Below are 12581 nucleotides of genomic sequence, written 5' to 3' on the forward strand. Positions count from 1 at the left end.
TTGCATTAAGATTGTTGCCAGCAGCATTCCCCAAAAAGCCGCAACACGCGTCTCTACCGCCGCAGCAAGTTCGTTGCTTCAGTCTTTTGTTTTTATCCCCGCCGTTTGTCGTTCTCAATTAATCAGACGAATCCCGACAAAAAAAATCCCTGTAAGTGTTCTGCTTTGCTTTCGACAATTTATCGAACAGAATGTTGTTCGCCAATTTGTAATTACAAGGTGGGCCATTGGCCAACAAATTGCTACTGATCCGATCGGATCATCGATTCCTGGCGCCGATCCATGAATCAATTAACACGATGCCCCGTCCTCTTGAACTGCATTGAACTTTTCTAATTGAAGATTAATGGAAAGTCGCGTCGGAATGGCAGCTGCTTCTGTAAACTTCCCAAAAATGAATCACCTTTTAGATTTCGGTTAATCCGAACAGATCAGATTCCGCATTTAATCAGTGACGTTTGCAAGGGCAATAAAGTAAACAATACTAAAGTTCAAGATTCTACTTGGGATGACCTTAGTCGCCGAGATTGATATGTCTTTCCATCACCCGGCTGTTGGTTCTCTAATCTATCGGTTAAATACTCGATGACATTGTGCATAGAATCGCGGTCCAGCCTATTCAAGTTTGATTCTTGGAAAAACTCCCTTTTGCGTAGGTCAGCTTGATCCAATTCGATTTCGGCATTAAGATTTGAAAGTTCTCGTTTCAACAGATGATTGTTGACCCTCGGTCCTCTTTGCTCATCCTGATCTTTTGGTATAATTGTTTTAACCAATTGAGATTGTATAAGGGTGCGGAAAAGATTCCTACCGAGAAATTGATGCCAAAGATAACCCTGATCGATGATTGGCTCCAGCTTCAGCATAACGTACTTCCTGATTGCATTAAATAGGTGATTGGTGCTGTATGGGGCACTAAACCAGAGGCCTACGGACAGGATCAGCTTGAGGGCAGCATAGAAGGGCAGTCCACCTATAAAGAAGTCCGTAAGAACTCCAAATGCCTGCAGCAGTGCGTGGATCACCCAATATTTTAGCCAGAGTACGATGAAGTGACGTTGGCCGTGGCTAAATGCACGCAAGGTGGTCCAGCCGGGTAAGAGGGTTCCATAATAAATGTATATGAGGCGCAGCATGTCCAAATTTCTTATCAATACAAAATATGGAACTTACAAAAAAGAGTCGAATTTGTATTCTTTAAAACTATGTCTGATAAGATGGGAATATGTAAGGTGAATCATTTGGGCAGACGTTATAATCGGAGTATGTGGGATTGTGAGTTTCTCAGCTGCTCCGTTGCCACCAAATATAATAAGCAATCGTTTTCAGCACTGGTTTCCCACTGAAAATGGTTTATAATGATTGTGCTCACATTCCAAAAAAAAACCGAGGGACAATCAAATAATTCCTTGTCACTTCCTAGACTCGGCTCTGGGAGCAATCAAAAAATCTGTGGCCAGCACTTGGCCATCAGTGGCAACGCTGATCGGCGGCGGTTTGAACCGGGCTAAGTGCCTTGGGGCTTTGCCTGCGGCTTTCGCAAGACCAGGAGCCAGAAAAACCATGGGTATCCGTGTGTGTGCGCCTGTCTTTAAGCCAGCTTTATGCATATTTATAGATTTGTTTGGCCGACTAACAAACCAAAATAAGGCAGAAGAGAGGAGGGGAGAAAGAGACCCAGTTTATGGGCCAGATTGTATTAATGGCGGCGCCTTTTTGGCCAAAACGGTGCCAGTGCCGTTGGTCCATTGGGCATTCGGTAGTTGCTAGTTGGTTCGAACTGACATAATGGAAATAATAATATAATCGATTCGGCGGCAATTTTGTTCAACTTGTTCAGCCTGTCTGCCCCTTAAATTTATGAACATTTCTTCAGTTTAAATCGGGACTCGGTTTATCCGCTTCACTTGTTCGATACTCCTTTTTATATTCACCCGATCTTTCTTTAACCAGATTAGTTTGTTTAGTTGTTCGGCTTATTACATCATTTAAATAAACCAAACCAAATGTTTGGTTTGACAATTTCGTAAACATTTCGTTGGCGGATTTTCGAGATTTCCAAACACAGTAGCGTGAAATGTTGAAAATTATGCAAATTTTTACGGCTTTTCTTTGTTTATATTTGTAGAAATTTGGGGGGAAGAGACTCATATAAATATTTAACTCAGCTGGGATGTATTTTTAAATGGGTTTTGATGAGCTTTGTTTTTTATGTTTCTTTTTATGTCTTTTATTTATCATTTGTGTATGTTGACGCCTCGTTAGCTCTTGCCATATGTTTTTGTGGGAGACTAGCGGAGATTACAAGCTGGATCCAATGATCTGTTAACCTCTTTATCGGAGATTCGTTTCTCAGCTGCGGTTGCCCAACGCTCCGTCTTTCTCCACCTCTTTTTGCATTCAATTTTTGGGTTGCCGATGCGGGCAGATTGACATTGACCCTTTGACATGGATAAGTATGGGAATGGGCAATGAAAAACTTGTAATTTGATTAATCGAACACCTGGGGAATCACATTTTCTTCAATGAGCTAGCCTAAAAATATCGCACAAGGTACATGTTAAATCCATCCAATTGCTGAATTTATCAAATTACGATTACTTTCGAAATCAGGCATATATTAATAATTCAATGCATGGGAAAAAATTCAGACTGAGCGGTAGGTAATAAGTGGTTTGAAAGGCAGTCCTTTGGTCAAACGGCTGTGAATCAATTATTGCATTGTCTTGAATTTAAAATGTGTAACACACACAATAACTGATGCAACCTCTTCCCAGGAAAAAAAAACACGTTTAGGGTTCAACAATTTTCGAACCTGACAAAAAAGCGAGAACAATTGCCAGTAAGCCAAAAGAAAATATGTCAAATAATACTTAATGCATGCGATGTCATCCGAAATACGATGCACTGTGAGAAAGGCAAGTTTTAGCCAATAAACAGCGCAAATTTAAGGTAATGTAAACAAATGCATAGTAATTAACACGAAATCCGCATAAAAGTAATGAGTTCAATTGCCAAAACGAAACCTGTTCGGCAACGCTTAAAGATCGGTGATTTGGGGGAGGGATCGGGATTGGGGGTGCCCATGGGTTGCAATTCACAGCTCATTAATAGATGGGTATCTCTTAGTTCGAGTTAAATGTCGCTTAAAATGTTACACTCAGATATGGGATCTGCATGGGTTGCTTGCCGCATGTAAATGAGGTGGATATATTGCGCGGTATGGTAAGTGGGAGGATGAGTCTCGAGATCTCGGATCCCACATCTCGTGTGCCTCCGTTGAGTCATTCGAGAGATCGGTTCATTGCCGTTTCACCCAAAAAGCATTTGATTATCCTGATGATGCACAGCTGCCGGGCTTACGTAGGCAGTTCACTGTGCCACGATTTTACTCGAAACCCGGCCCATTGAGATCTTCACATCGATCTCCCAATGTGTGACAATTACCTTTTTAATTGTCCCAGTTTGAATGGACCGATTTGATCTTAATATTTTATATGCCTCATATATTCACGTGGGAGTTAAATGAGTTTTTATCAACAATTTAGCAGCCGCACTGCCATTGAACTTGGTGTGAATGAAACGATTTTTTCTAACACCTTTGAAAAATGGTTTTGGTTTGCTTTGTCTTGGATTTGAAATGAGGGAAGTGACTCGAATGGAATTTCGGATTAGATTGCCGAAGTGGGTTAATCATTATTAAGAGATCTGGGCATAGAATTTTCAGATTAAGCCTTCAAAGTACACTAGGTCATTAAAACGGGTAAGGTAATAATGCTTCGCGATGCAACACTACAAAAACAGAATGTTAAGAATAAAAACGATTATAACGATGGAGTTTTTTTCAGTTTAACTTCCTACCATTTATAAAGCATGTAAATGTTATTAATTTTTTTTTTTTTAAATACATAAGACCCATCATCATACTAATCCCAAGATTACAGATACTTTTTTTGTTGATGCTACAGCTAATGAGTTTTTTAGATCGACCTATCGCTGCTATATATCAACCGTTAGACATGGATCACGATTGTAGGAAAATGATTTGTTCTATACCCAATTTCCCGTACTGAGTGTCGTTCCCGTACTAAATGTCAATGCCCAAATGACACCTTCCTAATTAATACTACATTCGATTCGCCAATTAAACAATGTCAAATGTTTCAGAACGCTCGTAGCATTTTCACTGCGGAGATGCCCGCCTAAAGATTGATTAAAGCGAGTCTTTACAACATTAATCAGGTGGGTTTCACTCAAAGAGTCATTCAACGTCGACTGGGGTGGAAATGTGGCTTAAAACTCACTCAAAAGCTGGCTCAAAGGCGAAGCTCCGAACTATGGAACGAAAAATGCAAGTGTTTTATGTTTTCGCTTTCGTTGGGGGGAGCTTTCAAGGCTTTTGGCTTATGGCCACAGCAGATCTAGTAGTTCGGTTTTGGCCCCAAAGCTCCGCTCTCGGACCGCCGATGGTGCCGTCCCGCTCTGGCAGCCAACTTTGGATCGGTTTTGGACTCTGTGGAGCGTTCCAAGCGATCGTTAACTTTAGTGTGCGCCGACCTGTTTCCGTAGACGGCCACAAAAAACCGTCAAAGACATAGCCACCAAATCTTTTGGACTTCGATTTCGTTTTCGAGAAACGGGCACTAAAATAATAACTTCAAAAAAATTCCCAAAAAGTGACTGTTAACCAGCTGGAAAATAAATATATATCTGTATATATATTCAATCTTAAGCAAGATCGGCGAGCTTGTGACGTCAGCGTGGCTCAAAAGTGCAATTATTCCACCAACAAAACAAAGCTCAATTTGCAATCGCCCGCCCCGTTTTTACCCCGTTTTCGTAATCGCATCGTGCAAAAAGAAAATCAAGAAATTATTAAAAAAGTGAATCTGGCGACTTGGCATCCCTTTCGCACTCCCAGCCACTTGTGTACCGCTGCAGTCGACGTCGACGTCGCTGTCGCCGCGCTCTTCATTGTTTATGTTTTTTTGTGTTCTTCCCCCCCGATTGGCGGGGAAGTAATAATAAAAGCAATGCGCTCGCAATGAAACGAAATTGAGTGAAAAAGTAAATTTCGTTTACAAAAAAAAAAAATTAAAAGCGAAAAAAAGTAAAAAAAAATTACAAGCGAATGAGAAGAAGAAAAAATTCACTGCCAAGCAAATTTCACGCCGTATTTAATCTTTGCTCACTGACCGCCTCCAGCTTAATCGCTGCTCGTCTTTCTTTCCGTTCTGTTCCGTTCGCGATCGCGAGTGTTCTGTGCCCCGATTCTGGATATATAGCTCCGGCTCTACTCCCAGTAACGGCCACCGATCTAATCCGACCACGATCCGCATCTGTATCCCATCTTTGTATCTCGATTGTCGATCCTCAATACCCCGGGCTGTGTGTTCTGGAGATATCCGCGTCGCGCTTTTCTTGAATTCAGAACAGCACTCGGAACAGCTATCGTTGAAATTGCCATCCCTAAACTTGAGAAATTCCGTATCACTTCGCCTTGATAATGATAGTGCTCTGTGAACGCATATGAAAGTGCTGTAGAAAACTTAAAAATAACATAAAAATCCGTTTGGTTCGCAACATTTGTTTGGCCAGTGAAGCAAACAGGATCAAACTTAGGTGAGTTATTAGATAATACTTACAAGGACTACTTTAAATAAGAAAAACATATGGGATTTATAAAAATACTTAAAATACTTGTAGGTTCCTCTGTAAATATAGTTTGTCTCGGTTTTTGTATTTCCTTTTGAAAAATAAGATTTATGAAGTTTTTAATCTACTTCGAATCTACTTTTATTATAAGATTTGTAATGAAAGTTTAGTTATAAATTTTCCACTAAATCTTTTAGTACGGATTACGAACTTTTTTAAAAAATTTCATCAAAACCTGAAACATTTTAAATTTGTTTACTACATACGTATCAACCAGTTTAATTTATAAAGAAAATGTTATATAAATTTGTTTCCCATTTTGTAGATTTATCTATCTCAGAACCCAATTTTAATCGGTTTTGTCTAGTTCCCTTATTGTTTTTCAATCCCAAAGCTAAACAAATATTCAAATGTCTCATAGCCAGCACATGTTAGTCGAGCCAGGCCATAAAAACCCGTAGTTTTCTTTGGTGTTTGATTTTTGATTATTACTTCATAAAATAAAAAAGTGGTTGTGTTGGCTTTTACTAATTTGCCGACAAGTTTTGGGTCATAATTATTACTACATATGTGAGTTTGGTTTTGAACTTGCTAATTGCGGAGTCGAAGAAAAGGAAGTGAAAGAGATATGGGCGATACATTTAGGAGGCAGACATGCTTTACAGCTATAGGATATGCTGTCCCTATAAAGTTCCAGAGCGGTAAACAAGATTTCTAGAGCAGGATCTTGGGTCTTGGTGGGGGGATATTTACGTGCATGCGATTGTACACAAGACTTTTGTCTGGCTTTTAGTTCAGCCCACAAAATGGGCTTGTTTCCCAGTTTTAAGTTCCGTCGAGCTGGTTTTGTTTTATATTTTTGTTTCGCTGAAACAACTTTTCGTGCCGTCATGTTGTTGTTGCTGTTTGTGGGCTTATTATCGCATTGTTGTTGTGTGAGTTTTGGCTTTTGGTGGCTATTCAGTTGGCTTTTGCGAGCCTCGGATTTTGTAATATTGCTACAGTTATTATTGCTCGCCACGCTTTGCTCTCCGCACTGTATTTTAGTTATTTTTGCTGCAATTATTGCAGTTTTTTGATTTCAACAAAGAGAGAGTGAGAGGGCGAGAGTGAGAAAAGGCGAGAGCTTTGAGCTTTCGCATCGGCCTTTGTTCGATCGTATTATTATATATCCAATATATCCATCGATTAGCCACTTTCTATGCTATTGATATTCTTTGGAACTTTAGGCGACAACAGCCCTTGTCTGGTTTTCGGATTTCCCATAAAGAGGCATTTATTTGTGCCATTCGATAGCGATCATTCATCAGATTTTGGAGTTCAGTTCGCTTTCAATTCATCTTTATACGCCGTGTTTTGTTTCTCGGGATCGTTTTTTTTAGCCTTTTCATTGACATCGACGAAGACGAAACTCGAGTAACCTGTTTGTTTTTATTTTTTATTTGTGTTGTTTCAGTCGCCTAGCCACTCAATTTACTTAGTTGTTGTTGCTATTTCAGTTTGTTTAACATTCATGGAATAGTTTGTCAGGGTAGTCAATGTACTCAGGTTAGAGTTTTTTATATACACAAAAAATGTTTGAGCTACTTAAGTCTTACATTTCATAAAATATTATTTCGCTAAATTTTTTATAAAGTCTTGTTAGGTGTTTAAACTTTGGGACTTAGCCAAGCAATCATAAATAATAATATTTATTTGCACAAAAAACCATTAGCTCTTAATGGTTATGATACTTGACAAATTGCTTTGATAATTCCAATAGGATTTTTATAAATTCTTTTGGGTGTGCTAAATTTAACTTTGCCTAAAATCTTTTGTATTTTTAAGATTATTCTGTTATGTTAATACTGAATGTTTCTTATAACATTAACAAAAATCCAACAGGCTAACCATTAAAATTCAAAAAGCCAACGATTGCATTATCAAAGGCAATAATCAAAAAAATAACAAAACCAAATGCAATGGAAATAAAATTAAAAACCCGTGGAAGCCATCGCACAAATTGAAGCAAAGTTGAAGTCAAACATTTTAGCCGACGTCTTCTTCAATTTCAATTACAATTTCACTTTCATTTTCATGCGGTTTACGGCTTTTCCGACTTCGACCGCAACGCCGACTGCGACGTCGACGCAGCACGCAATCAGTGCAAGTGTTTGTTGTTGTTATTGTTGGTTGCATGTTGTAACAGCAGCTGAAAAAAAATAATTATAACAAGAGCAGCCATAATTACAAGAGCAAAAGCCAGAAATATTCAATTCCGAAATGCGTTTTCATGTTTTCTAGTAGTATTTTATAATATTACATATTCTTTGGGTAAATATTTAATATTTTCTCTTTTTTTGCTTGTCATTGCGGACCTATCTTCAAATTTAATTAGTCTCGCATATTACGTATACGCAGCAATGTTGGTTTTTGCCTCGTCTTCTGCGTTGTGGCTTGCATTTTTTCCATATTTGCGCATTTTATAATGGCATTTTAATTAATATTTTTTAGGGGGGCAAGAAAAAAGTATCTTCAAACTTGTTTTTGGCGATCCATGTGTTTTGATACCCCCCTTCAGCACATTACGTATACGCACCATGGGTCTGATGATGCCTTTGTTGTGTGCAGAACTCTTGGCCAACAAACTAATATACATAAATGAATAATTTGCTTCGGAACAGATGCTCTAGCCAAACATTTCCAGGCATTCAAACGCGGCCCTGAAACCAGCTTAGAAGCCATGATCTTCGATGGATTATGTCAGCGGACCTAGAATTCAAATTGGGCTCATTCAAATATTAGTATTTGACATTTGGTCTCACTTTATATCTTTCTGTTCGTCATTAACTCCATTTGCACAGCTGTTTCTTTGGCTCAACGTGGATTGCCGAGCTTTCAACAGCGAACAGACGACTCAAGGTGCAGGTTCCCAAAAGCAAAACCACATTCATTGTTTTATCATTATAAAACAATGGCCAAAAAAGATTCGCTCGCCCTTTTCCACAAAAAAATAAGAAACAACACACACAAATGCAAAAAGTTCAGGTCACAGACATTTTACGTAATCTCCACCTCCACTTGATCGTTGTCTGCAACTTGCAGCGGAATTGTCGGTGAAATATCAAGACAAATTTATTATCTCTTGTGCAAAACACACAGTTCACAGTTGAACTTTGTTATGTCACATTTTGGCCGATTTATGTGTGATCCAGTTTTGGCTTTTGTCTGCGAAATGGGTTCGCTGCGTCACCCACACGCCAAGTGATCCCTGCGTTCTGTGAGCCAATGTCAGTGGTAGATACCAACCTGATAAATGGGGGAAATGGGTTCATTATCAAGCCAATTCGACGGCTACTGACTCAGGTGCTGACACAGGCGATTATCTTTGCCCAGAAGCCACCGAAAAAAAAAACCAGCTGTTTGTCTGACAAACCGGAGAGAGGTGCTGGCCAACAACTGTCAATGTCAATTTAAACTAAAACGCTGACGCCCTCCAAACGAGATCGAGACAACGAGCTTACAACAGAGCCGGGCTCAGAGGGTTGTGTCAGCAGATTCATTAAGAAAGCCAAAGCCAAAAGCAAGACTCAGGCAACACACACACAAAAAATTCCCATAAACCGAAACAGACGCTGACTTTATGGTAAAAGCAAAGGCTACCAAAACCCACAGAAAAAAAACGGGGGGAAAAAGTAAAATGTATACGGCCAAGCGGCATAATTATGCGGAAGCTGACAATGCAACTTGTTTTGCTGTCTTCTCGTTTCGGTTTTTGGCGGTTTTCGGTTTTTGGCACAATTCCATTTCCATTTCCACACTTTTGGGCCAGCTTCTGTTTGAAATCGGTTGACATTTGATGATGCGTATCTTTTTTTATATTTATCTATACATTTGCGTAATTATATAAAAATATGAACGGGTATTATGCAAGCTTGAATATAAATCAAAAAACAGTTTTGCCATAGCCATAACCTTGAGCCGACTCAGATTCAGATTTATGCATGCCCACATATGGCAAATGATTCGACCCTAATCGACCTTAATTATGCAAATGATAGACCCAATGGAGTTGCCATCTTGCCTCATAACTGTTTCTCCGATTCCGTCTGATTTGGTTTGTATAGTCCAATATGAATCGGAATATAAACAAGATTGTTTGCGGTCACGTTTTGGTTTAATAATTTATAAGATTTCAGTTTTCTGATAAAATAAATAATGTGCATTTATAATTTCCTCATAATTTGGCTGCACATTAGTTTGGGTTTCGGTTAACACTCTTCCATGCTCTTAATACGTTTTCGTTTTACAGGGAAAGTCTTACCTTGAAGGTTGCCAAATTGCACTTTCAGTATACTTTGTTACTTTTCTTATGAGGGCTATTCGACCTGAGCACATGTCAAGTGCCCTTTGGTCAACTTAGATAGGGTTTCTATATTTTTTTAGCTTAAGAAAAAGATTGGAGTTAGTTTTTAAGTTAAAACAATGGTTCTTTTGTGCCTACTCATTTTTAAATTTCTTATTTTTGTTCGGCTGTCATCTCAGTAAAATCAAGTTTGTGTTCTAAGTCTTTCGTTTTCTAGTTAATAGATGATTTAGCTTTAAAGCTCTTTTGTAGTTCTCCAAATTTGTCTTACATTTCTACCCACAAATCATTATTTTACAAATGTACATTGAGATAATTGCACTTTCTTTGGGCTGACTTACAATTTGTAGCAATCCATGAGCAAATAATTTTGGGGCATTGCCCTTGGGCTGTGTTCCACCCATTTTTGGCAATTGCTTAGCCGAACATTTCATTACGATTGATGATGATTGATTCGCCGGCGAGACTTTCTTCGACTTTAAGTGGGCCACGGCAGATCTTGCAGCATGTTGCATGCAAATTGTGCAAAACCTTCGGGGATATAAAATGTCATGCAATTTGTCGTAAATGCCGCTGAGAAGTTGCAACATGAAATTGCAGCTGCCGCTGTTGTTGCTATTGTTGCTTTGGTTGATGTTGTTGCCGTTGGTCAGTTCTGTTTGTTTTCTTGGTTGGTTTGTCAAAAGGTTTGGCCATGTTGTTGCTCGGCCACTGGATGCGATGGATGCTGTTCGCCTCTTGCCACGCATCGCTGCATCATTATTGACAATTAGCCGCCTTCGATGCCGGGCGGATGTGCAACTGCAACAGCAACAACAGCAACAGCAATCAACAGGGCCGAACAAGATTGTTTTAGAGCCTCGAGGCTGCTTCTTGGCCTTATGCAATAATTAATTACTCGGCCAGCGGGCCAGAAAACTAGGTTTTCTTTCTACAAAAATACAAAAATAAAAGTAAATATTAATTGAAGCAACAACAAGCGTTTGGCGTTGCAACAACAGATGCTTACTGTACTTGTTTTACAAACATAATGCCCATTTGAGCATGACCAAGACAGGTTTGTGGGCAGGGAAATAATGGTTATGTGGCGATGAGGTGGTAAAACTATGTTTTTGGAAATAAATAGAGGTTGGGAAAGGTGGGGGTTGAGCCTTAGGATTTTACAGTGCTTAAAGATGGTTGTTTATGAGATTTTCCTAAACAAATCGAGTGCTTCCAAATGATTTAATCTCTTAATAAAGCCATGTTTAGTATGATTATCCGTTTTAAATGATTTACTACTTTAAGAAACTTGCTTATATTTATATTTTATCACTTTTATTTCACCTTACTAAATAATTTTATCTGTTATTTCTTTACAGTTTAAGCATTTTTAAGGATAAAATTAACACCCTAGGCCACCGGTTCAGTAAGATGTCCTCAACATTGGTCCTTATCACAGCGCTCCTCTTGGCCAGCACAATATGCCAAGCCCTGCCAGATGTAAGTACCCCTGAATGGTTCCAATGCCAGTGATTTCGAATCACGTTCGAACTCCAAGAACCCATCAATCAATTCAATGCGATACAAATAACCCTTGGGGCACCCGTAGTACTTAAAAGTCAGCTGTTAACGGTTTGGACAAAACAAAAACCAAAAACCCAACCAGTCAGCGGTTTCATTGTCATTCGCATTGTGCGTAATTAGCATTTCAAGAAATACAAAAACATTTTTTGTATATTAATTAAATTACAAAACAGAGCGGAGAGTCGAAGAGAGTCGTCGTTAGAAATAAAACATTGGCATTGTGCTGGGGCCCGGGTTTCTGAGTGCCATTGTATGGGTATGTCTCATTGAAATACAGCTCAGCTTTTGTTTTGCTTGGTTTTGTTTTCAAGAAAAAGCTCGGCCAGCAAAATTATGGCCAAGGTCAGACGTAAAAAGTTCTTGTAATTATTCCAAGTGAATTTCAGTCTGTCTGCTCCCCCTTTTTGTTTATTTATATTTGTACGGCCAACACTTTTTGCTGTCGTTGGTTAATTGTAAGTCGCCTACCCTTCCTCTATTTCTTTTTCATTGTCACTCTTTTCCGCTGTTGCGGAGGTTATGGTTTAACTTTGACTGGGGAAAATTTTATGATTAAAGCTGCTTCAAGGTGGCTTTTATTAGATTGCCAATTCCGTTTTGAATTTCCTGCACGGAGCGAAAAAAGAGTGGTTTTATTAGTTATTAAAAACAAAGACTTTCTTGGTATATGACAATGAGATCATTATTTTTTGATAATAATGTTTGAGAAAAGATGGTTTAATAGATTAAATTACAAAGTCTTTTTATTAAGGGTTATTGCAGCTTGGGTCTGTGCTTGGTTGATAGAGTCAGCTAAAGGGAGTGCGAGAGAGATGGAAATATGCATGCAGCAAATCGGCTGTTTCCGAGATTGCACAACACACCAACACGCCACCTAGCGTCAAGAATATTTATGTTTTATAGGGTCGGCAACGCTTCCTTCTAACTGTTACAACCTTCCGACGAATCTAATATATCCTCTAACTCTTCGAATAACGGGTGTACAAAGTTAATAAAATACTACAACAATGTTGGC

General features: G+C 38.9%; 2 protein-coding genes across 9 annotated transcripts in view; one reads left to right on the plus strand and one right to left on the minus strand.

The window, feature by feature from the left end:
* Positions 1-373: 373 nt before the first annotated feature.
* LOC119550935 (HVA22-like protein j) lies at positions 374-1245 on the minus strand. 2 transcript variants are annotated; one of them, XM_037859958.1, is made up of 2 exons: positions 812-1245; positions 374-751 (listed from the first exon to the last, which is right to left on the minus strand). In XM_037859958.1, the coding sequence occupies exons 1-2, from the start codon at positions 1134-1136 to the stop codon at positions 492-494; spliced, it is 585 nt and encodes a 194-aa protein (XP_037715886.1). In that variant the 5' UTR covers positions 1137-1245; the 3' UTR covers positions 374-491. The 2 variants fall into 2 exon arrangements, with proteins under 2 accessions (XP_037715886.1, XP_037715887.1); XM_037859959.1 differs by having other exon boundaries at positions 605-746.
* Positions 1246-4557: 3312 nt separating this feature from the next.
* Positions 4558-12581, plus strand: part of LOC119549496 (venom metalloproteinase 3) — a 49064-nt gene continuing 41040 nt past the window's right edge. For all 7 annotated transcript variants that reach the window (XM_037857601.1, XM_037857603.1, XM_037857600.1 and 4 more), the window contains exons 1-2: positions 4558-5622; positions 11362-11482. In XM_037857601.1, the coding sequence (XP_037713529.1) occupies positions 11414-11482 (69 nt within the window). In that variant the 5' untranslated portion in view covers positions 4558-5622; positions 11362-11413. The remainder of the gene's footprint in view (positions 5623-11361; positions 11483-12581) is intronic.

Source organism: Drosophila subpulchrella, chromosome 2R (assembly GCF_014743375.2).
Source record: "Drosophila subpulchrella strain 33 F10 #4 breed RU33 chromosome 2R, RU_Dsub_v1.1 Primary Assembly, whole genome shotgun sequence".
Taxonomy (NCBI): Eukaryota; Metazoa; Arthropoda; class Insecta; order Diptera; family Drosophilidae; genus Drosophila; species Drosophila subpulchrella.

Coding starts and splice junctions, on each gene's coding strand:
- LOC119550935 (XM_037859958.1), bottom strand. CDS start 1,136: ATGCTGCGCCTCATATACATTTATTATGGAACCCTCTTACCCGGCTGG. Junction 752..811: donor TCTTTGGCATCAATTTCTCG/GTAGGAATCTTT, acceptor TTATACCAAAAG/ATCAGGATGAGCAAAGAGGA.